We start from the raw sequence: 25,643 nt of genomic DNA, 5'->3' as shown, positions 1-25,643 counted from the left end.
CCATCCCATAGGTAGCTAGACATTAGATAGGATGACATACTGATGTACAAGCCAGTGGTGAAATCCAATTTTTTTTTACTACTGGTTCTGTGGGTGTGGCTTGGTGGGCGTGGCAGGGGAAGGATACTGCAAAATCTCCATTCCCACCACACTCTGTTGCCAGTCAGAGGTGGCATTTGCCGGTTCTGCAAACTACTCAAAATTTCCACTACCGGTTCCCCGAAAGGCTCAAAATTTCTGCTACCGATTCTCCAGAACCTGCTGGATTTCACCCCTGGTACAAGCCAAACACATCTATATGGGAAGACTGTTCTGTTATAGTTACTCTAAAATCCTGGAATCCATTTCCGTCCCGCCCTCCCTCTTTGATGATGGATTGGGTTATAGGCCATCATAATCCATAATTACGTCAACTTTTAGCAATTGTCAACTTTTAGCAGCAATTGTCAACTTTTAGATAGATTTTCTTCAGAGGGATCTAACTTGATCTTCTAAGTCCATTCATCTTTGTGTTGGTCCTTCTTCTCTTTCCTTCCACCATTCCTAGGATTATAAACTCCTCTGTTATTTGTACGGCTTGTGAATAGAATAGAATAGAATGGAATGGAATGGAATGGAATGGAATGGAATAGAATAGAATAGAATAGAATAGAATAGAATAGAATAGAATAGAATAGAATAGAATAGAATAGAATAGAATAGAATAGAATAGAATAGAATAGAATAGAATTTTTTATTGGCCAACAAGGAATTTGTCTTTGGTGCATACGCTCTCGGTGTACATAAAAGAAAAGATACATTCATCAAGAATCATAAGGTACAACACTTAATGATAGTCATAGGGTACAAATAAGCAATCAATCAAAGATTGATGCATCGATCAATAAATATCAAGTTGGTGCCAACTCTTAGCAGCCATGATCTTTTGGGCCTTCCTGTGGTGTTCCCATTCTGGTGTGGTGTGGTGGTGCAGTGGTTAGAACGTAATAAGGCAGGTTAACTCTGCTCACATCCAGGAATTCTAACACCACTGGATGACATCGCCAGGACTTGCTGTTTCAGCAGAGTAAGGAAGATACTTAGGGATGATTCACACCCTGGCCAGTGTCTCTTTTCACTCTTACCATCAGGCAGAAGACGTAGAAGTGTAGCCAGCCAGACAAACAGGTTTAAAAACAGCTTTTACCCATGGGCTGTCAGACTCCTAAACACAATATAGCACCACAAACAGATTAATATGACGAATTTCACTGGTGCCAGTGTAGTGTGTAATATATATTTACCAGGGGTGAAATCCAGCAGGTTCTGACAGGTTCTGGAGAACCAGTAGCGGAAATTTTGAGCAGTTCGGAGAACCGGCAAATACCACCTCTGGCTGGCCCCAGAGCGCCGGTGGGAATGGAGATTTTGCAATATCCTTCCCCAGGAGTAAGGTGGGAATGGAGGTTTTGCAGTATCCTTCCCCCAGGAGTGGGATGGGAATGGGGATTTTGCAGTATCCTTCCTCTGGAGTGGGGTGGGAATGGAGATTTTGCAATATCCTTCCCCTGGAGTGGGAAGGGAATGGGGATTTTACAGTATCCTTCCCCTGCCACGCCCACCAAGCCACACCATGCCCACAGTACCGGTAGTAAAAAAAAATTGGATTTCACCACTGGTATATACCATGATATAAGATCATACACCAGGTAATACACATATGTACAGAATATGACGTACATATGGAAATGTATGACTAATTTCCCCCCCCACTAACTACTTGTATAAGGATTATTCTTTAGATTGCTCATGTTGTCTTGTATTCTTGTATGGACTGCAGCAGTAGAGGCTAAAACAATTTCATTGTATACATTTTGTACAATGACAATAAAGGATTTGAATTTGGATTTGAATTTGGATTTGAATTTGGATTTGAATTTGGATTTGAATTTGGATTTGAATTTGGATTTGAATTTGGATTTGAATTTGGATTTGAATTTGGATTTGAATTTAAATTTGATTCTCATGGACTCGAGGTTGACGCAGCCTTTCATCCTTCCGAGGTTGGTAAAATGAGGACCCAGATTATTGGGGGCAATAGGCTGACTCTGTAAAATGCTTTTAGAGTGGGGTATAAAGCATTGTGAAGCGGTATATAACTCTTAAGCGCTACTGCCATTGCTAGTGCTATCCTCACTCTTAAATCCATCCATCTTGCTCCTGGTCATTCTTTCTTCTCTTTCCTTCTACCGTTCCTAGGCTTATGAGCTTCCCTGTTGATTGTACAGCTTGTCTCTACAAAGATTGATGGATCGATTGATTGATATCAAATTGGTGTCAACTCTTAATGGCCACATAGATTCCCCCCCCCCTGGAAGATCTGCCCTTAACCTGGTCAGCCTTCTGGGAAAGAATTGGAGAAGACTCTACCAATGGGAAAAGTAATAGTAGATGCAACAAGGAAGACTGGTTTGCTGGAGGAGAATAGAGTGACTTATTCAAACCTTGTCCTCTTCCCCAAAGAATGAAAATATTATTTCACGGTTTAAACAATTTGAAGGAGGGAGAGAAGTCAAAACCAATGTTTAATCCAGGTTCCCAAGGAAAACAAACAGCAGAGAGGAAGGAGGGGGGGAGAGAGAGAGTGGGATGGTGGGAAGAGTTCATAAGGCCATGTTTGAGTGAACTGGATCAAATGATCGAAAGGAGGACATTTCAGTAGGCTGGTAAAAAAAGAGGAAAAATCTCTGCACCTGGCTGAGAATTGGAGATGTCTCCCATGTTATTCCGAGATGCTCAGAAGCAATTGGACTGACCTCATTTTAGCCTGGTGTGTGTTTCACCAACCTGGCTGATGTGTTTAGTTTAAGTCCATGCACCAATAGAAAATAATATTTGTAGCTCAAGCTTGAACTGTGGGGTCCTTGGTGCTCTCTGAGCTTGGTGGTTTTCTTGCAGATGTTTCATGACCCAACTAGGGAACATCATCAGTGCTAGAAGGGAGTGGATTTCGTGGAGGAGAAGTGAAGGGAGAAAGAAGAGGAGGAGGAGGAAAAGGAAGAGGAGGAGGAAGAGGAGGAATATAGGATCCTTGGTGCTCTCTGAGCTTGGTTGGTTTTTTTTGCAGATGTTTCATGACCCATCTAGGGAACATCATCAGTGCTGGAATGCAATGGGTTTTGTGGAGTGAAGGAGAGGAAGAGGAGGAAGATGACAGTGGAGTCCATGGTGCTCTTGCAAGCTTGGTTGTTTCTTGCAGATGTTTCATGACCCAACTAGCTAACACAACGACGAAAACAGTGCTAGAAGTCTGAAGATAACAACCAAGCTCAGAGAGCATTGAGAAGTGAGTCAATGCATTGAGTGGACCTCAAAGCTGACTTACTTCAGTCACCTGTCATCCAGTTGACCATGGGATAGCAAGACAAGCAGCCACAGAGTCCCGGAGAGAGCGATTTAGTTCACTTCGCGCTCTTCCTTTTGGTTCCTCTTCTGCTCTTCTGGATGTTGGTCGACAAGAGGGTTTCCGTAAACTGTCATTAAGCCAGCCAAGTCAACGAATCGCTGTCAATCACTGACAGCGGTTCCATCTGAAGAGCAGTAGGGTCCTTTTCAATCAACATTATGACGAAAGCTGTACAGGTGATTGGCATTCTGGATCCCAGGTTCGAATAGACGTTGATTTCTACCTAAACCTGGAATGCTGGTCTTTCTCTTTCCTTGCTCCATTCTGAACGCAGCCTTTGTTTAAGAGAAATAGGGCGCCATCCAGCTTGAAAAACATATTTCCTCCCCCCCCGCCCTTTTTTTTTTTTTTTTTAATGAAAGCAGAACATTCAAGGAGGACTGCTGGAATATCTATGGAGGAGATGAGACTTCTATAGTTCTCTCCTGTGGCTGGAATAGAGCACCAGTAAAATTGCCATCATGAATGTATGAGTGCCACAGCTTCATCCGTCTTCGGCGAGATTCCCCCGGAACAATTAAAGGAATGATTAAGAATCCCGTTTCTCCTAATTCAGGCTCTGATCGATCCCGCCCAGCGTGCACATAAGTCCCTGCATTAATGGGGGTGGGTGGGTTTTTTCGCAGATGTGCAAATATTAATAATTAAAAGGCAGAAGAAGAGGTGCAAGGGGGGGAGAGAGAGAGAGAGAGAGAGAAGGGAACGTTAAGGGGAATATGCAGATAGGAGTAAATCAAAGGGTAATTCACCTGTCTTCAGCTCCCAAGATGTTTCTTTTAAGAGCTGGGGTGTTTGGATGAAGCAAGTCCTCTTGGGAATAATAAAGGATACCAGGTCTACATTAAAAAAAAAAAAAGCAAATAAGTGGGATTTAATTTGGCATGGATTCATTTCAGACCTCAGGATAACCTTAGCTGCTTACGGCCTCCCTACCAAAAAAGAGAGAATGGCTCTGTTATATATTATAGGGATGTATACCGAAAATAAGACATCCCCTGATAATAAGCCCAATCGGGCTTTTGAGCACATGTGCTAAAATAAGCCCCCCCTGAAAATAAGCCCTCCCCGAAAATATTTAAATGCAGTCCCTGCCATTTCCTCTGTTTTCCTCCACGTGCCTCAAAATAATAAGACCTCCCCAAAAATAAGGCCAAGCACTTATTTTGGGGTTCAAAAAAATATAAGACAAGGTCTTATTTTGGGGAAAACACGGTATATTATAGGATGTATATACATTATATACATTATAGGATGTATATATGTATACAGTTTAAGGACGCGGTGGCTCAGTGGCTAAGACACTGAGCTTGTCGATCAGAAAAGTTGGCAGTTCAGCGGTTCAAATCCCTAGTGCTGAGTAATGGGGTGAGCTCCCGTTTACCTGTCCCAGCTTCTGCCAACCTAGCAGTTCGAAAGCACATTAAAAAAAATCTCCATTCCCACCCCACTCCAGAGGAAGGATATTGCAAAATCTCCATTCCCACCCCACTCTGGGACCAGCCAGAGGTGGTATTTGCCGGTTCTCCAAACTGCTCAAAATTTCCGCTACCGGTTCTCCAGAACCTGTCAGAACCTGCTGGATTTCACCCCTGCTTCAAACGGTCGCTACCTGTATTGACATCCTAACTCCCTTAGAAAGGGAGTTCGGTGCGGGTTTTTTTTTTTCCCCTCCCTATAACATAACATTGTTTATTGTGAGAAAGTATGAGATAGCATCTCTCTCTGTTCATTATGGGGTGTTTTCATCCATTAAGAACGTGGTTATGTCTCACCCGATCATATTTTCTTTCCAATTTTTAGGCCTCTCCGAGAATGAGAAATGTCCAAGCTGACAAGATTAATTGGCCAACCCTCCCAGTTTGGTAAAATTGTCCTTTATCCTCCAATTAAAATCGGGGGGAAACTTTGACCTTGTCTTAAAACAGTTCTGAAATAAATGAAGGGGGGTTTCCCCGGGACCCCCTTTCAAACCAATGTAATTGATTCTTCTACTATTCTAATACACACAAACAATTCTTAACTTTGGACCGGCTTAAGACAACAGCAAAGGAGGTGGAAGGCCGGTAATTATTCTCACCTGCCAATCAATCTCTATCAGTGACGTTTTCTTCATTAATCTGTGTTTTTCTAATGTTAAGCCTTGTTCTAAACAGCCAGAATGGGTTCACATCTGCCTTTCATAGAGGAACTGCATTTCATATTCGAGGTGATTTTATATTTTTCTTTTCGTTTTTCCTTTTCTTTTTCTTCCCCCTTTCCCGGGGTGATTATGTTTCAGGCAGGCACATTCCAAGAAGGAAGATGAGCCAGTATCATTTCTTCCGAGTAGCCATATTCACCGCAGACGAAACTCAGTTCAAATTTGTTTTTTTGGGGCATAGCTGTAGATCAGGGTTGGGTTCTAATTTTTTTTTACTACCGGTTCTGTGGGCGTGGCTTATTTTGTGGGCGTGGTTTGATGGTCATGTGACAAGTCTTTAGGATTTAGCAGAGGTACTTGACTACCAGGCTTTTAACTGCTTGCAGAGCTGTACCGGTCTACCCATTTCTTTTTGGAGCGTTCTGGTCTACCTATTTTTTTTGGGAGTGCGCCGGTCTACCCATTTGTTTTTGGTGTGCACTGGTCTACCACCTCACTTCCTTTTATCATTGATCAACTGTAGGGCGGCCCTTTGAAGCGCCACGGCAAGAGTTTAAACTGTATTTTCCTTCTAGCCGATCACCTGAGACTTGGGAGGCAGCGAATAGATTGGGGGCAAGGCCAGGCAGAGGTGGTATTTACTGGTTCTCCGAACTACTGAAAATTTCCGCTACCAGTTCGCGAGAACAGGGGAGAACCGGTAACAACCCACCACTGCTCTGGATGCTGTCAGCCAGAAAACGGCAGCTTGTAAACCAAAAATTTAAGGCTATCTCAGAATGGAGTTACGGGACCTCATCTACAAAGAGTTTACCAATCCTTGGGATAGGGATTGGGGGGGTGGGACACAAAATATTGTCCACACCTTCCAGGCTACCATGGTCTTAATTCTTGTCCCATCCACCATCTTTATTGTTTCAGCTTAAACAACGGAGATGCTACTTCGGAAACATGGACTAGGTGGATTCACAGCACACCTGGCCAGCCTCTCACCCACAAATATAAAGGCAGGCTGAATTCCATACCACTTTGGAAGTGTGAAAATGCTAAGAAGGATGGTCTTCTTAGCGAGAGACAAAGAGGAGCTGATACTCACAGACAAGGTGAGACTTATTAATAGTTATTAGAGACATAGCGTAAGCCGGCACACGGGCTCAGAAGTTAAAACCCTGAGCTTGTTGGCTGGAAAGCCGGCAGCCCAGGTTCGAGATCCGAGCTCCACGCGACGGGGCGAGCTCCCGTCCTCGCCCCAGCTCCTGCCAGCTTAGACATTCGAAAGCATGCCAATGCGAGTAGATAAATAGGTGCCACTCTGGTGGGACGATAACAGCGTTTTGATGTCATGCTGGCCACATGACCGTGACTCAGTGGCCTTGAAACAGAGATTAGCACCACCCCCTATATCTGGCAACGGCTAGCGGAATAAAATCCGCAGGGACTCCTTCACACATCATATAATTCCATTTTTTATAAATTCACGTGAAACACACCTAAGAGTAACCTATCTCCAAAATACTGTACCACATTTCTGGCGATGAACGTAAGGGCCTATGCAACCTGCTATTCCAAATACAAAAACCCCTTGAGAAATGGAGTTCTTTCATCTAGCCAAAAGCTCAGCATTTTCCCTTCCTTGCTTATCTTTTTCGGTGGTCATTTCAAACCGTGGTGCTTCTTCGTGGCAGACTAGCCAGGCTGCTCTTTCCTCCTCTCCATTATCTGAAGCAGGTGGAAAGAGACAGTCTCTAAAGGTGTTAGTTCACCTTTCCACCTAGTTGGTATCATCCAGGCAAGAAAGAGGCAGAGTTTCCGTTCTCGGGCGCCTTCGCAGTAGCTGCAGAAAATGAGAAGGAGGTCAAAATCTATTAATATCTGGGTGATTAAAAACAAATTTTGGGGAGTAAAACATGAACCCCCTCCCCAAGTCTCCTTGTATGTAGAACATAGACTAATAGGGCTGAAAGACCCCAGAGGTCTTCTAGACCAACCCGTCAGAGTTTGTTGCAGCAATCAAATCCAGAAAGCACACACAGGTACCTGATGCAGCAGGATTCTGCATTAACTTCTCTTTATATACATAATAAAACATGAGACATATATACAATACCAAAAGCAGTTTTTTTTTTTCCAACGTGGTAGTAGTTACAGGCAAAACACAGGCAGAGGAGAGAAGTTTTCTGTTTCAGTTCAACAGACAGACTAGTTTCAGTTCCTTTTGCACAGACTCAGAGTTACAGAGCTAAATCACACCCAGGCTCCACACTGTTTCAGTTTCCAAACAGCCCTCATTGGCTGACCTATTTGCTATGTCTTCCCAGTCATGAACTCTCATACACACTGATAACCCCCTGCTTTGGCAGGAGATCTTACACTGCACCATCCTGGTAAATTGGTTGTCCAATCTCTTCTTGAAAACCTCCGGTGATGGAGCATCCACAACTTCTGGAGGGAAGCCGTTCGACTAAGCTGTTCATTAGCAATAGCACTGAGACTTATATACCACTTCATAGTGCTTTTACAGCCCTCTGTAAGCAGTTTACAGAGTCAGCACATTTCCCCCCAACAATCTGGGTCCTCATTTTACCATCCTCGGAAGGATGGAAGGCTGAGTCAACCTTGAGCCTGGTGAGATTTGAACTGCCGAACTGCAGCTAGCAGTCAGCTGAAGTAGCCTGCAGTGCTGCACTCTAACCACTGCGCCACCTCGGCTCCCTTAGTTTTAGTTTTAGCTTGGATCTCTCTTTAATGGTCTTCCACCCATTTCATACTCACTGCCTTCCTTCATCTACACATTTATTTATTTATTCATTCATTCATTCATTCATTCATTCATTCATTTATTTATTTATTTATTTATTTATTTATTTATTTGGTTCGATTTATATGCCGCTTTTTTCCGGAGACTCAGGGTGGCTTACAATGTGTTAAGCAATAGCCTTCATACTTTTGTATATACCCGCTTAGTAGGGCTTTCGCGTCCCCCCCCCAAGTGGTGTTCTATTTTTATACAAAGTCAGTTTATTGCCCCCACAATGCGGGTCCTCATTTTACCTACCTTGAAAGGATGGAAGGCTGAGTCAACCTTGACCCTGGTGAGATTCGAACTTGCAGTAATTGCAGGCAGCTGGTGCTACTTAACAGCACTTTAGTCTGCTACGCCACCAAGGCTCTTCAAATCTTAGCCAGGGACCAATAGACAACCACCCAACCAGCCAAACATAATTGCCCATCTCCAAGCACTCAATTTCGGAGTGGAGTCACCCGATCTGTTAAACCATAATGTGATGGGTGGCACGCTGGCCTACGACCACAATGAAAGAAATTTCATGGGGTTTATTCCCAACATAGAAGAATTTGAAGAGGAGAAGGAGGAGATAGATAATAAATACAAAAAGAGAAAGAAGGAACATTGCATCAGGCTGTTCAGTGTGTGTAAACTGGAATTGGGAATCCCTTTTATTTGCTGGAGGAGGAGGAGAAATAATTCTGATCTTCCTTATAACAAGTACAAGCAAATGTGATGTTTTCCCACCTGCTTTAAAGTTACCTTAAATAGTTAGGAGGGAAAGGACCAGGTGAGGAGAGGCAGAGTCAGACATTAGGGGAGGCCCAAATCTTGCACTGAGAAAACTCCCTGTAAATTGCTCCAGGTAGCTGGAAATTTGTGGGATAATCATGTTATTTTTGGAGCCACTTAAACCGGCTGAACAGGTGCCTTGATCTTCGGGATGCCTTGTAACTTTTCAGGGCTTTGATCCTTATCTGTGGTAGGCCTGGAGCTGATCATCAGTTTCTTTCACTGCCTACTCAAAAGTAAACCTTGCTTAAACTCCCAAAGGAAGTTGCCTGAGGACGACTTATCTCCCCTGGATTCCAGGCCTGATTCCTTGCTCCACATTTACCATGGCTACTCTTCTTTATTTATTTATGACTTTTATATGTCACCCACCTTACTGTCAAACATAAGTAACAATATAAAGAGTTAGAAGGTTAAAGAAACATTCCAAAAATGCTGGGCATTGAAAATTAAAACATTAAGATTAACAACAACAACAAATAATCCTAAAACAAAAGGGAGCAATGCAAAAATGGAGAGGTGATGGAATCTTTATTTAATCTACTTTTTAGTGCTTCGGATCAATAGTCGTCTTCCCCAGCGGCTCAGTTATTGCTCTGGGATCAGGTCGTAGCTGTAGAGTTTGAGATTCACGTTTAAAATCCGGACATTTTTCCCTCTTGGATTTTGACAACAGCTTTTCAAGAGAGAAAATAGTTCAAGGATAAGATTTTATTATTCCGCAGTGTAAGAACCCAACTTCAACAAAACTTTGGAACACTGATGTCAGAAATTAGACTTGGCTAGAGAGAAGAATTTTTGGCTAGTGGGAATATACATTCAAATACATTTTTTCCAGTGAACGGATTTGAGATGTCCGCCAACAGGTCCCTAAAATTCTAAAAAAAGACTTTGTTGGAGTTGAGCAGTGTCAAAAATCTTAAGTGCTTCACAGCAGCAACCCTTCCCAGCAACGAGAAGTATGTCTTATTTTGTCAAGAGGTTCTCACGGGCCGAAATATTTAGAAATTATGCTCTCCAGAAGCTTGAAAAAGAAGAAACAGGAGGAGGAGGAGAATAAGAGCATTGAAACTTTTGAATATTGATGTTGAAAAAGACAGTATTCTGGAAGAACCAAGAATATGGTTATCCATACCCAATGGATAATGGGTATGGATAATGAAACAATTCCAAGTTCTTACTCAAGGTTCAAATTCATCCTTCTTTTTCGGATATATTACGCGAGCCCTCAACTCTCTGGAGAAGTCTTTGATGCTGGGAAAGGTGGAAGGAGAAAGAAGAGGACAACCAGCAACAAAGCTGCACCTTGGGAGACTGAAAGGATCCGGTTAGGGACAGATCATCGCAGAGAAAAATCTAACCATAACAGCAGCTTAAAGAGTCTACGCTGATTTGATGGCACATAACCAACCAACAAAAGAGAGAAGGAAGGCGGTTGAACGAGAAGCTAAAGCTTCCACAAATTAAAAACCTGAACCGGATCCCCTCCCGTCGAGAATCCTCAATTCTGGCGCAGAGGAAAAAAAAATGTCGATTTTAGATAGGATCTAAGCAAAGGAGAAGAAAGTTCTGAGCGCCCAGGGCGCACGGCTCTCCAAAAAACAAGGAGACGCGCGTTCTAAGGGCACCGGAAAAACCCCGCGCCACGATTAACAGCAAGCCCAGAGGAGGCTGCCAAACTCGGCTAACCTAACGTTGGCTGTTCGTTCCCTTTTGCTCCCTTTCAGCAGCTGCCGGTTGTCGGGAGAGTTCGCGGCGAATCTGGTTAGCGGGATTGATTTCCAGCGGTTAAGAAGACTGGAGCTGAGGCCGCCTGGCCGATTGCGCGCGAAGAAACGAGTCGTGTTTTTCACGTGTCCAAAGGAAAAAAAAAAACCGAACCGGGATGGTAATCGAAGTTTGGAAATGCAGCACGCGCGCACACACATCCTTCACACTTTACCCTTAGCGGTGTAAAAACACGGAGCAAGAACGCCGCGCATAGGGAAGTAGAAATGGCACCCTGAAACGGTAGCACGGAGGGATGAAATTCAGAATTGGAACGGTGTACAGAGGCTGAATTTGCACTCAAGGCTGAAATGCGCTTATCTCATTTCTGGTGGCGGTGGGTGGTGCAAACTCTACCAAGACTATGGGGATCCCCATGGGGGCATCTCTATGAAGTCCACACCTGACCATTGGGGCGGAGTCAATAAGATCTGGGTGTTGTGTGAATGAAGCTTTGGGAAAGCCTACGGATTTGGCAAACCACCTTCACTTGAGTCAAAATTAAAAAGATCCATATTCTTCTTCAAACTGTACTGGGCTCTTCCTGAGTTCCTCTAGCTTTCTCAAGGAAGCAGAGGGCAACTGGTTCCTTCTGAGATTTTTTTTTTTTTTTTAAAGCCTTTTCCACTTCTAGATCGCAGCTCTAGGATTTTTCTAGCGTCTCTTACCCAGCTACTAGCCAGATCTGACCCAGTTTATCTTTCTGGTGTTGTGACTTTGAAGGAAGGATCTTGATTTTCTATTTCTTTTCATATGTGTGTATGTGTCTTCATTCCAAAAAAGAGCAGGAAACGAAGGTCATCTAGGATCAGTTTCCACCATCGCTGATCTCTTCTGCCTGCAGAACAAGGCAAGGACTGTTGCAGAGTTTCAAATCCCAAAGGATATTATTTGCCACCCCCGTAGCTCACTTTCTCCTCTCTTTCCCCCCTTCTTTCTCTCCCTCTCATTTCTTTCTCTCTCTTTCTCTTTTTTCTCTCTCTCTTTCTCTCTCCCTCATTTCTTTCTCTCAATCTTTCTTTTTCTCTCTCCCAGTCTCTCTCTCTCTCTCTCTCTTCTCTCTCTACCTCCATCTCTTTCTCTCTCTCTCCCTCCCTCCCTCCCTCTCCATCTCCATCTCCCTATCTCACGCACACACAAGAACAAAATAGAAAAACGACCAAGCGCTTCTCTCGAAATATATCTTCTTTAGCATCCTTATCCTGAAATAATACAAATAGGTCAAAAGGTTTTTGGGTTTTTTTTAGGGCTGATGCCCCCTTCCCCCAGGTGCCAAGGTTCCAGTTTGGAAAACGAAAGCTGATCGCAAATGTACTTAAGAAGGAAAATAAATTTCTCTTCCCCCTCCCCCACGCCCCCCAAGAGATTTCTTTCCCAGCACGTGGCAAAGTCGCCCTGTCGGTTTAAGCCGGTCCATTTAAAGCCGGGGCCAGCCGCTTTTCGTTTCACAGGCTAAGCTTGGTTTAACTCTGGTTTGTTTGCCAAGTTGGTCTGGCTCGCGTTTCCATGACGATAAGCCTTGCCTCGACCTGGGTCTCTCTCGACGCTTCGGGCGGCTCCTGATTTGATGGCTTTCTATCGTCTGAACGGTGCCAACCGCCACTTGAGGGAGGGGGGCGATCCATTTGGGAATCGCTCAGCTCTTTGCGACCCCCGAAGTTTTATTTTGAGTTTTGTTCTCGGGTATCCAAAGAGGCTTCTGAACCCTAAAGACACCCCGGAGTGGCTCCGTCTGATGTCTAAACCGGGTGTAGTAAATCTCAGTTCTCTGCTTTCACACGAAGAGAGGGATCCCGTTGGCTGTGGATCCTCCCACAGGAGATCGAGTGTTCGGAGTGTTCCTTATCCTCTTGGTGATTTCCCCGCTTCTATCCCGTAATAAACCGGCTTGCCCGGTTCGGCGTCGACCGGATTAAGCACACTTTGCAAGAAAGCCACGCGTTTATTTATTTCTATCTCGCCTTGGCTGACTCAGGCACAAGAGCTCCACTCCTCCTCCAGGCGCCTTCGGTTCGCCCGGCAATCCTGTTTTTTGCCGTTTCTTCGGCCGGAAACAAACGCTGGCTTGTTTTTCTTTTTTTAAAAAAACCCCAAAACCTTGGAAATTGACCGAGGAATGTGAGATCGGTGTTGGATGATTCCAGGTTTCGTCTGAAGGTGTTCGGAGCCGCGCTTGTTGTCTTTCTCTTCTCTCTTTTTCGTTCTCTCTCTTTCTCCCTCCCTTTCTTTCTTTCTCTCTTTCTCTCTCTTTTCTCTTTCTCTCTTTCTCTCCCTCCCTCCCTTTCTCTCTCTCTCTCTCTTTCTCTCTCTTTCTCCCTATCTCTCTCTCTCTTTCTTCCTCCCTCTTTCTCTCTTTTTCTCTTTCTCTCTCAGCCTTTCTCCCTCTCTCTCTCTCCCTCTCTCTCCCTATCTCTCTCTCTTTCTCCCTCCCTCTTTCTCTCTTTTTCTCTTTCTCTCCCAGCCTTTCTCTCTCTCTCTTTCTCTCCCTCTCATTTCTTTCTCTCTCTCTTTCTTTTTCTCTCTCCCCATCTCTTTCTCTCACTCTCTCTCTCCCACTTTCTTTCTTTCTCTCTTTTTTCTCTCTCTCCCCCAGCCTTTCTCTCTCTCTCTCCCTCATTTCTTTCTCTTTCTCTCTCTCTCTTTTCCTTTCTCCCTCTCTCCATCCCTCCTCCCTCACCTTCCCACCACGGGTCACCCTAAAGGGTTGATCAAAAAAGGGGAAAGACTTTGAAGGTCTCTCTCTCTCCTTCCCCTTCAAACCCCCAACGACAAGATTAAGGCTTCAAGTCCGCCTATAAACGAAATCCACGTATATCGACCATCCGGCGGAGAAAACTCATCTCGGAGCCAAAAGAGGGCAGGGTGCGTTTCCACACCTGGACCGCTAGGGGGCAGAGAGCGCGCGCGCGAGGCAAGGCCTGGCATCGACGACCCGAGATTCTCTCGTCTAGCTGGTTTGCGCACCGCCCGGATTCCTATCCTAACCCTGGTTTGTGGCATCATCCCAGGTTCTGAGTCTGAGCACCACACCCTGGGCTGCACACCAGACCCCTCCAACCCCCTCCCCATCTTCAGCCCCGCGTGCTGTGTCTTCCATTTAGGACTCAGTTAACGCATTGTAAGCCGCCCTGAGTCTCCGGAGAAGGGCGGCATATAAATCAATTTTTTTAAAAAAAATCTATCATCTATCATCTACCTACCCATCCATCCATCCATCCATCCATCCATCTATCTATCTATCTATCTATCTATCTATCTATCTATCCCACTAACAAAATGCACTAAGACACACCCCATGCTATCCATAGGTGTCGGACCAAGTTGCTTATGAGGTTAGGGAGAGAAAGTGGATTCAATAATAAACTATGGTTCTGTCCATCTTGGGTTCGTATTGGGCAAATCCAAGCCAACCCAAGCCAACCTGTTCACCTACAAGTGAAGCTTCAACTTCCTGCTTTAATTCCTGGGTTATTATGGAGATATGCATGCGACATTTTTTCAACCTGGCACCCTCTGGTGTGAACGGGCACCACCCATCTTGCATGGCCAATGTAGCCCTAAGGGTACGGGGATGATGGTCTATCTATGCCTTGGGGTTAGGTAACCAATTAGGGGAGGCTCCTTTGGTTAAGGCTGGCAAGTTAGGGTGTTTGGAAAGGGAGGCCTCTTGGGCGGTGCAAGGAATAGGATTGGAAGAGATTGGAGGGAGAGAGAGAGAGAGAGGAGAGAGAGGAGAGAGAAGAGAGAGAGAGAAAAGAGAGAGGAAAAAGTGAGAGAGAGGAGAGAGAAAGAGAGGAGAGAGAGAATAGAGAGAGGAGAGAGAGAGAAAAGAGAGAGAGAAGAGAGAGGAGAGAGAATAGAGAGGAGAGAGAGAGAAAAGAGAGAGAAGAGAAGAGAGAGAAAGAGAGAGAGGAGAGAGAGAGGAGAGAAAAGAGAGAGAGAAGAGAAGAGAGAGAGAGGAGAGAGAGAGAAGAGAGAGAGAGAATAGAGAGGAGAGAGAGAGAAAAGAGAGAGAAGAGAAGAGAGAGAAAGAGAGAGAGAGAGAGAGGAGAGAAAAGAGAGAGAAGAGAAGAGAAGAGAGAGAGAGAGGAGAGAGAGGAGAGAGAAGAGAGAGAGAGAAAAGAGAGAGAAAAAGTGAGAGAGAGGAGAGAGAAAGAGAGGAGAGAGAGAATAGAGAGAGGAGAGAGAGAGAGGAGAGAGAGAGAAGAGAAGAGAGAAGAGAAAGAGAGAGAGGAGAGAGGAGAGAGAGGAGAGAATAGAGAGGAGAGAGAGAGAAAAGAGAGAGAAGAGAAGAGAGAGAAAGAGAGAGAGGAGAGAGAGAGGAGAGAAAAGAGAGAGAAGAGAAGAGAAGAGAGAGAGAGAGGAGAGAGAGAAGAGAGAGAGAGAATAGAGAGGAGAGAGAGAGAAAAGAGAGAGAAGAGAAGAGAGAGAAAGAGAGAGAGGAGAGAGAGAAAAGAGAGAGAGAAGAGAGAGAGAGAGAAAAGAGAGAGAAGAAAGAGAGAGAGGAGAGAGAGAGGGAGACCCCAAAGGAACAAAGATGGGGTTTTTTTTCTAGCAGAAGTTTTGGTTTCCAGAGAATGCCCAATTGTTTTCAGAGCAAAGGTTCAAGGAAGCTCATTGGGAGAAGGCAAGGAAACGAAACTACGCACACATTGAGGCCCCCCTGTTTTTTTTTTTATTTTTTTTATTTTTTTAGCGTTTACACCCAAATCCTGCAAGAAAATTAAATTTGAAAGGGGGAAGATTGAAAACAAAAACAAAACAAAATGACAAGGCAGCCCTGGATCATTTCAGAAACGGATGATGAATCCAAGAGTTCCTTTCCCGCTCAAGCCAATCTGTTTACACACCATCTTCCAAGCTTCCCTTTCAGAAGTTCTCAAAGATATTGAAAAGAGAAGGCGCCTAAAAAAACAGGGAGGGGACAAGCAACCTTCCTTCTCCTTTCAAACCAACCTCTTCTCGATCTATCCTGGAGAATTTAGAGGCATCACATGAGATTAGTATTATTTTTCTGTTTAGGCAAATGTAATTGGGGAATGAGTGTGTCCTTGTTTACTTACTATCAGGTTTTTCCTCCCCCTTTTGGGATACAACAGAGATTTCTAAACAATCAGGTGAAAGCAAGATATAGATATATACCCATGTTTCCCTGAAAATAAGACCCTGTCTTATATTTTTATAAGCCTTATTGCCATGCGCTCAAAAACCCGATTGGGCTTATTATCAGGGAATGTCTTATATATATATATATATATATATATTGTTTTTCTATGGAAGCACCTGGTCTACCCCAATATGTGGGAGGGAGCATACTGCTTCCCTTTTGCCTTTCATCTCCAATCCAGAAGCCCTCAAGCAGTCGCATTCGCGACAAACCATTTTATACCATTTCACACACACATATATCTATATCTATATCTATATCTATATCTATATCTATTTCTATATCTATCTATCTATCTATCTATCTATCTATCTATCTATCTATCTATCTATCTATCTATAAAACCAAGCTCACTTGCTCTCCCTCCCTTTTTCTCTCCCTCAGCGGCTGGGCTCTAAATCTCTCATTCTGTCAAATCCTGCCACCGCATACACGTGTTGCTTGACCAAGCCGTCTAACTTTGGTTAAGCAAACTATGGCTTAATGGCAAAACCTTAAAACATCCCGTTCTAAGCAAGCACCTTCCTTTCGAAATTGAGAGAGGTATTATTATTATTATTATTATTATTATTATTATTATTATTATTATTATTATTCCTTCCGAGGTAGGTAAAATGAGGGCCCCGAATTGTGGGGGCAATAAGCTGACTTTGTATAAAAAAAGAACACCGCTTGGGGGGGGGCGAAAGCCCTACTAAGCAGGTATATACAAAAGTACGAAGGCTATTGCTTAACGCATTGTAAGCCGCCCTGAGTCTCCGGAGAAGGGCGGCATATAAATCGAACCAATAAATAAATAAATAAATAAATAAATAAATAAATAAATAAATAAACAAATAAATAAATAAATAAATAAATTACTACTACTACTACTACTACTACTACTACTACTACTACTACTATTATTATTGGTTAATCTTTAGTGAGATTCACAGCCTTTGAGGCTGGTTAATAGCTCAGCAGCACGAGTCCTAACCAAGGACCTAGGAACTGTTAAGGTAACTGTTATGCTTATTATTATTATTATTATTATTATTATTGGAATTTGTTTAAAGACTATGAGACTGTTTTTCTACTATAAAGTAAGCTTTTGATACACCAGTTTGCATATCTCTTATTCATTGCTCTCAGCAACGTTTCCTTGTGCATTTACTCTGCTGGTTGGTAACACAACAACAATATCCTTAACATTTATTATTATTATTATTATTATTATTATTATTATTATTATTATTATCATCATCATCATCATCATCATCATCATCATCATCATCATTATCATTATTCTAAAGTTTTAAAGCAAGATGCTTTTTTAAAAAAAATAATAATAATAATCTCAGAACGTTTTGAAACTTTTACCCCTTTAAAGATACTATAATATGATCTCCATTTAGCCCAAATCAGATGGGTTTCTGAATCTGCCTCTGGTTTTCCACAGGCTGGGATTATCCCAGGATCTAAGCTACTATTTGGCTTGGATGAAACGTCTCGCAGATTCATCACACTAGAGCCACTTTCCTCGGCACGTGATAGTTTATTCAATAAACCATTAAGAAAGAATTGGGGGGGGGATATAACCCCAATTTTTTTTCCGGGGGAGAGGGGGGGGGGAGAGAGAAATCCTTCCGAGGTGGTGAGAATTATTCTGTTATTCTGAATTGGGACAGCAACTGAGCTGAGCAAGTACTGAGCAAGCCCTTCTGGTTTTTCATGTGTAAACAAACCATAAGTTTCAGCCAGGTGGTGAACAGGAGACCACAAGGAAATCCATCTTGAATTCGAATTGGGGAATCCAGACCCTATCGCCGGGTTGGGGTGGGGGGAGTCCAGGGTCGCGCAAGCAGGGAGAGATGTGGGGGAGGAGAAGGAGGATCAAATCTCAGGTTAGAGCCAAGCTATGGCCAAACTTCGATTCATCCAGGATGAACAGGGTCAAATTAAGCACCTATTGTACAACAGCCAAGGTTTCTAGCGAGCCCTGCTTTGCGCGGTGCGGTGTGTAAGGGTGTGTAGGTTAACCTCCGTTTCTGTCCGCTTTCTCTTTCAGCCTCCTCGAGAGTAAGCTTCCTTGAAACTCAACGGACCTGCAGCTTTGGGGCTTAAGGCGCACCGGCCCCAAAGAATGAAATTCGCTTTTCCCTCCACCCCAAATGGGGAAATCGGGGGACGCTCCGAAACCCTCGATTCGGGTTTGATCCTGGACGGAAATCGATTACCAATGGGTGCATGTCGTTGGCCCGAGTGAGGAACAGAGACAAGGTAAGTGGATTTTTTCTCCTCCCTTTATATGGACATTTTTTTTCCTGGGTTCTTTTTTGAGGGGTTTACATCTCTCGGCCTGAACTAATCCTCGCCTTTCAAACTTCGCACTCTTTGATTGCTTTCACACGTCTTCCTTAAACCAGGTCCTATCTTATGATTCTTGATGGAACGTATCTTTTCTTTTATGTACCCTGAGAGTATATGCACCAAGACAAATTCCTTGTGTATCCAATCACACTTGGCCAATAAAGAATTCTACTCTACTCTACTCTACTCTACTCTACTCTACTCTACTCTACTCTACTCTACTCTACTCTACTCTACTCTACTCTACTCTACTCTACTCTACTCCTGTTCTATTCTATTCTATTCTATTCTATTCTATTCTACTCTACTCTACTCTACTCTACTCTACTCTACTCTACTCTACTCTACTCTACTCTACTCTACTCTACTCTACTCTTGTTTCTCCCTCAACATTAATCGTGGCTAAATTTCTGGTTAGGAGAAAAAAAAATCCTCTCGCTGCTTGGTAAATTTGGTAGATGTCTAACGAAGAACCCAGGGCAGTAGCATTTCGTGGGAACGCAACTACTGGGTTCAAGGAAGGGATTCCATTTAACGCGGGGTTGAAAACGAAAAGCGATCCGCGATGAAGTCGGTTTCGGGGTGGGGGGTGTTACAAACTGGAGCGCCTGTTGTCCGAATCTACCTTCTCCGCCGCCATCTCCTCGCCCGGCGTTTATTTTGTTTTGTTTTGTTTTATTTTATTTCTTGCCCGCCCCATTCAAGAATGGGGGGGATCCGCTCCCAGAGTTTCCAGATCGGAGGCGGATTGCACAGAACGGAGAAACGGAGCCTCAGCTGGTTTAGCTATCCACGTGTTGAGCTGCTTTTGGAGAAAGATATTAAAACTAGATCAAGGGGTGGGCAATTAATTTCCCCAAGAGGCCACACGAGAAACTGGGACTGTGGCGGGGAGCCAAACCAATAGCTCCCCTTAGGAAGATGCCAAGCACGCGCGCGCGCACATACCTAAATTGTTTTTTTTTTTTAAAAAAAAAGTCGTTTTCAAAAATAAAACCAAAATAAAAATCCGTGCGAGCCTGACAAAAGGCTGGAGGATGTGGGCGGGGGGGGGGTCTCAAATACCCAGATGTGGATTAGATAAACAGGCAAAACGAGGCCTAATGCGATGAAATCTAGAGTTGCGCACAATTTTGGGGGGGAATTGCACATCCTGTGTCAGGCGCTTGCCAATCCGCCTAAGAAAGTCTGGTTTATGGAGTAGAGTCCTAGTTTCCAGATTAGGGACCCTTCCCAGTTCCTTGCGCCCACCTATTCACGCTTGTTTAGAATTTGTTCCAAAGGCCAGAGGCACGATTTTTTTAAAATGGATTTATAACGAATCCCGAAAGAAATAACAATTTAGCACGGGTGGGTTGTTGGTTCCTTGTAAGAGACTGAGGGTATTAGGGTTTTGTTTTTTTTTGCGCGGCCAAACAAGGCGTATTTCTCCGAGTAAACGCAGACTCCCTCAGTTTTTCCGGCCACTCGGACTTTCAGCGCAGACTATTCGATGTCTTGGAGGTGAGCTTTTTCAGGCACGTTTCAATTTTTCGAATTGTTCAATTCTTGGTCGGAAATTCTCTTCGGTACTAGGAGCGCGGGGATAAGCTTGAGAAAGAAAAGGCTCGTTTCTTTGGGGAGAAACTCTGAATTTGGTTAGTCAGATGAAAAGAGACCTTGGGTTTGACTTTTGAGCCCAATCACTTTTTTCCCCAATCCGCTCAGCTTTTCGGGGTCTCGAAATATTACCTATTTTTTTTTTAGTTCCGAGCCCAAAATTTAAAATACTTTATTATTAGTGGGCGGCTGATTTTCTTCCCTCACCGACTGCAGAAATCGCATTTTTATTGGAGGGGGGAAAACACTCAGATAGAGATCTTTAAACTGGGCGGGGGGAGAGAGAGGAATGTCAAAGGAAAGTTATCAAAGTGACAGATTTCTGGATCACCGGCGATGCAAGTTGGGAGGAGAGGCTGGAAGATTCGGGAAAAGTAACTCCTGCCCGCGTTTACAAATTCGGTTTTGATAGGCAAACAATGCTTGAAGCTGAGATATTTTGCAGTTTGCATTTTGGGAAAAAGGAAAATGCCTACCCCCTTTAAAATGTAGGAAAGCAAGCTTACCGTAACAACGTGGTTTTGATTTTATTCCATCTTTTATAAGGTGTTCCCCCCCCCCTTTATCCCGCCATTATTATTTTTGTAAATAACTCAAGGCCAGGAACACATCTAATACTCTTCCCTTCTTCTCTTTTCCCCCCTACACAACAACCCCGTGAGGTGAGCTGGGCTGAGACTGGCCAAGGTCAGCCTCGTTGCAGAATATTCTTTTTAAGAAATTAAACCGCAGATCATCAAAGGTAAAAAGTTGCCTTTTCACCTTGCTATTTTGCGAAACTTAAAATACATCTTCTGCTTGGGAAACTGGTGACAAAAGATGCATTCAGAAGTCAATAATCTAGGAACTCTCTGTAATACAGACTCCCTGTAAGATTGGAGATAGATTTTTTTCTCTTGAATTCAGCATTTAATCTACAGCAGCCAAGAAGGCTCAAAGCGCGCTTTCTCTTCCACCGATTCCCAAAGGGTCTACTAACTCGAAGGCGGGATGAATTTGGACCCAGCCGCCCTCACAGGACAAAATAGGAGCCTGCCATTTCTTAAGCCTCCCGACCTGACCCCGCCCAAAAAGAGAGAGACAACAATCGAAATTTCTGTCTGGTTGAGAATCAAAAGAGCCGAAATATCTAAGATTCCACCGGCAGTTAACGAAAAGACTTTAGACGATTTTTTTCCCCCCCAGGATGGAAATAAAATTAAATGCCAGGCCGAGTTAATGTTGCTGGAGAGAGACACACACCGATCCCAGCTCCTTTTTTGGAGGCCTGTTTCTGGCAGGGCGTTTTGGGCTCTACCTACAATTCAGAAGCTCAGAATACTCGCTTTCACCAAGCAGGCCCAGAAGGAGGAAGAAAAGAAAGTCCTCCTATACGTGTCTCTTATAAAAAGGGAGTCCCATTCGCCAAAAGCCCGACCAAACGTGGCTTGCGTTTTTACGCGCTGCTAGGGAACAGAATCGGAATTTTAAAAGATCGCCAGAATAGGGCCTACTTTTTCTCCTCCAGCCCACTCAAAATTTCAGGCACCCACTCTTCTCTCGCCCCCACTCCACCTCAACCAAAGGAAGGTGTAAGCCGTGGCCCTCTGAACATCGCGGGGGAAGGGAGAAAGAAAAAAAAAACAACCACCACGCGGAGAACTTGGCACGAGGGTGCGGCTAGGTGTCTTCAACGGAGAGGGTGGGCGCTTGTGCGCGGGTGGGTTTTGTCGCCTTTAGGATGGCTGGATCGCTCGCTCCAGGGGTTGAAAAATGAGACGGGGTGGCGATCCTCGAGGCGGGTTTAAATTTGGGCGAGATTTAAGACGACCCCCGCCCCCCACTCCGAATCCTGGGTGCAGAATTTGGTTTGGCGTTTTGGGAAAGACTGAGTTTCCCAAATCAGAGGTGCAGCCGAGACTGACAAAAAAGGTTGGGCGTCTGCGCGCGTTTCTTAGGGTCCCACCCCACACTTCGCCAGGTGCCAAGCCAGACACTCTCCGTTCTCTCCGGCCCCCCTCCCCAATCTCGCAAAAGGCTTGCTGGAGGGGAGAGGGGCTAGTTACCCCCTTCCACCACCAGGTTTTCCTAACTCCGAGTCCCTGATGGAAGGATCTCCAGTGGATCTCCAGTCCGGGTGCGCGTTTGGCCATACTCCAGGGGCTTCCTCACCGGTTCCCCAAACCAGCAGAGAACTCTTTCCCCAACCTCCCATTTTTTCCCCCTTCCCGAACATAACCTTCAAATTGTGGCGGCGTCCAGGTAGAAGGAAGGAAGGACTTATATCCCACCCAGAAGGGAAGGGGGAGCAAAGGTGCTTACCTGCCAAGCGAGGTGAGCCGGCTGTTTGTGTGACTTTAGGCGGCTACTTGGGCGCAGGGTCTCTTTGACAGGAGGTAGGGCGGGTGGCACGGATTCACGCAGCCTTTTTCTTCCTTCTTGCTTTCTCTGTATCCCCCACCCACCCTGTCCTGTTCAGATGACAGGCGCTGGATAGTCCCTAACTACCCCTCCTCTTTGCAAGTCTCCCCCCTTGCCTTACCCAATTATTAATTTTAAACAGCCCAACTCTCCCTCTCCCTCTCTGCACCTCACTCCCTCCCTTTCTATCCGCAGCGCCTACCCTTCTTTTACGTCTCCTACGGAAGGGGTTACCTGCCGGATTTCTCCTCCTGTTCTCCACCTGGCTGAGGATTCCTTTTGTCACGACTGACTGGCCCCTCGAGGGAGGGGGCTTGCCTCGTCTCTTTCTCTCTCTCTCTCTCTCTCCTCCCCCCCACCCGCTTTCCTCTCCTCCTTGCTGTATTTCTCGTTCCCTGTCGCTCCGTTTTTCTTTCTTTCCTCCCGTTCACTTTTTTTGGGAGGCTGCCCCCATTTTTTTTTTGCGCGTAAGCGGACGCACTATTTGACAGGGCGAGGACCGCCTCACTGCGGCGTAGGGATATTAGGCACACCGATTGGGAGTTCAAATGTCAGCAAGTTTTTTTTTTCCCTCCCCACTTTTCCCTCCTCCTCCACCTCCTCCTCTTCTCTCTCGGTCTCGCTCACTCGCTCACTCTCTCTCTCTCTCCCCCCCCCGCCTTTTTGGGAAAAGGAGGGGAGGCGGTGGCGGGGCGGATGTATTCCTCCGCAGCAGCTTTCCTCCGCTTGTAAACGGAGCGCCTCCCGGCTCGGGAGTTTTGGATGGCATTTGGGCCGAGGAGAGCTCCAGAGGAGACAGCTTGCGCTAGCGGGTGCATGCAGTGCCGGGCGTCTCCCTGCTTCGGGGAGGGCCTGGCCGCCCCCTCCTCCACCCCGAGAGGGGCTCCGGAGGCGTCTTCCAGCCAGCAGGTGACCTCTCCGGCCGCCCCGCCGATGGACAGCCGGCTCCTTCGGCCTCTTGGCTGCGTCCCGCTCGCCTTTGCCCTCGGCACCGTCCCGTTGCTCCGCGGCCCGGATCCCAGCCGGGGAGGCCACTAAACCGCCGCTGCCTTTCCCCCCACCCCCCACTCCTCCCCTCCGTAGCCCGCCTTCCGCCCCATGGACGTGGCCGCGGGACCGGAGGCGCTGGAAAACTGCTTGAATCGCGGCTCGGTCAATTGTGCCAAGATGCTGGACGGGATTAAAATGGAGGATCGGCCGCTGCGCTCGGGGCCCGCGACTTTGGGAGTCCTGCTGGGTGAGTTTAACTCTTCTTCGCTCCCTTCCCAACTTTCCTGTAAATTAAAAAATCTTCTCTCCCTCCCCCTCTGCACCCCAAACATATATAGATAAAACTCGCCTTCCTTGACCCCGATCCTGGCGCGGTGGAACAGCCCCGCGCGCCCTCCTCCTCCTCTTCTCCTCTCCTCCTCAGCCCCCAACCTCCGGTTTCCAGAGCCGAACAATTGCGGTAGAGATGCTTGGCAACTTGGCCAGGGAGAGAGGCGAGTTATCCCGGCCGAGAATCCACACGTAAAGGACAGAGGTAGGCAGGGGAAAAACCACTTTCACGCCACTTGCGCGCCCGGCCCTTGATTTACATTCCGGATTGAGCGATAACATTAATGTGTGAGTGTGTATTTTCCTTCCCGTGTTGACCCAAGACTCCAACCAGTGCCCTTTGCAATTTTATTTTATCCCTTTGCCAGCTTCCAATCCATTACGGCTTTCTCCCTCCCCCTCCTCGTTTTGGAGGGGGTACGCCCTCCCCTCTTTAAAACCAGCTCTTTTTTTAAAAAAAAAAAACCTGGCACTGGATCGCCCAATTTTGCGTTTCGAGCGGTCCAACTTTGGAACCCGAATCTCTGCGCTTTTACCTTCCTTGGCGAGGAAAAAAAAAAAAAAAAAAAAGCGAGCCGCGTTTCGAAGGCCGCTGGTCTCACTTTCCTCTCGGGCTGCTTTGCACGTCAGAAGGGGCACCCGCGTCGATACTCCCCGGATTCCAAGAGAGTTGGGTTGTTTGACACGCTTGTTCAAACTCTGGCTAAACGGCCCGACAGGAGTGACGCCTGCCGGACGGGGCTGAAGCGTATCTCGAAGGGGAGTCCTGAATTTGAAGGGACGGTGTGTTTGTGTGTTTGTCTCCCTCTCTCTGTGTGTTGTCCGCCTCCCCGATACTTCTGGCGGCGAACTGATTTAATCTTGAACTTCTGGTTCTCTGAAGAAGCGGAGAAAGACGGACTCATTGCTTTCCTTTCGCCAGATGCGCTCGGGTTTTATTATTATTTTTTCCCTTCTTCTTTGCAAACCCTCTTCTCACCACTTCTCAAGAGTTTAAACCCGGTTCTTCTCCTGCTTCAATCGGGCCTCAATCCCCACTGCAACTCCACTCTCCCCCCCACTTGCTTCCCCCCCTCTCGTGTGGATCCTAACCTGGCCAAGTTAAATCTTCCAGCCGCTGTCCACGAACACGGTCGCTCCTTTAAGACAAAATTCTGCAGCTTTTTCCTGCAGCCACCTCCCCGGTAACAACCGCGTGCCAAATTCCCGAGAAAACTTCTTCCAAAGAGAGAGGGAGGGAGGGAGGGAGGGAGGGAGGGAGGGAGGGAGGGAGAGAGAGAGAGAGAGAGAGAGAGAGAGAGAGAGAGAGAGAGAGAGAGAGAGAGAGAGAGATTGAGATTGAGATTTGTAGGCTGTCAGTCCAGCCAAGTGTTCTGTAGCTCCCTCATTTTCTTCTGATTTGTAAGGCCGGACTTTCCCTCTCTCACACATACTGCACTGCAACCTTTCCACCAGGAGCTGATGGCATTAATAGGGTTCATCATCATCATCATCATCATGCAGTTAATAAGCCCTGGTATTAGGCCACCCATATCTTAGTGTACCGAATTGATTTTTTTAAAAAAATATATATATTCGCTGTTGAATTCGAGGAATTAAAACCATTTAGGCCAGGATTGAATAGAGAGAGGCGGTTTAAAAAAAACCCGTGTTGTTGTTTTTTGTTTTTTTTAACTTGGTAAGCATTGAGACAAACTTCTTGGCGGGTTTGTATAGTTCTATAAATGCGATTATTTTATTTATTTTTATTTTCCCTTGGCCATTATCTTATGGTTTATTTTTTGAGCCAGGCCAGGTGAGATAATAGTCATAATGACAACTGCCCGCTACAGTAGTGCTATTGCTAGTAAAATATAACGTTGATGGGTAACTACTAGGG

The 25,643-nt window shown here is 45.4% G+C and overlaps 1 protein-coding gene and 1 long non-coding RNA gene across 5 annotated transcripts in view; one reads left to right on the top strand and one right to left on the bottom strand.

The window, feature by feature from the left end:
* Positions 1-719: 719 nt before the first annotated feature.
* On the bottom strand, positions 720-22,898 carry LOC117665079 (uncharacterized). Its single transcript, XR_015730225.1, has 5 exons — positions 22,876-22,898; positions 22,679-22,789; positions 7,349-7,419; positions 4,195-4,281; positions 720-1,204 (listed from the first exon to the last, which is right to left on the bottom strand). It is a non-coding gene; the product is annotated as an uncharacterized LOC117665079 (long non-coding RNA).
* Positions 18,110-25,643, top strand: part of LMX1B (LIM homeobox transcription factor 1 beta) — a 125,958-nt gene continuing 118,424 nt past the window's right edge. For 2 of the 4 annotated variants that reach the window (XM_034416583.3, XM_034416582.3), the window contains exon 1: positions 22,770-23,681. In XM_034416583.3, coding sequence (XP_034272474.1) covers positions 23,543-23,681 — 139 coding nt within the window. In that variant the 5' untranslated portion in view covers positions 22,770-23,542. Of the gene's footprint in view, positions 18,356-22,769; positions 23,682-25,643 lie in introns of those variants that run through there. The other 2 variants (XM_060691841.2, XM_060691842.2) reach the window with 2 other exon arrangements.

Source organism: Pantherophis guttatus, chromosome 16, assembly GCF_059756535.1.
Source record: "Pantherophis guttatus breed Tessera chromosome 16, ASM5975653v1, whole genome shotgun sequence".
NCBI classification, from domain to species: domain Eukaryota; kingdom Metazoa; phylum Chordata; class Lepidosauria; order Squamata; family Colubridae; genus Pantherophis; species Pantherophis guttatus.
This window is presented reverse-complemented; position numbering and strand designations above follow the sequence as displayed.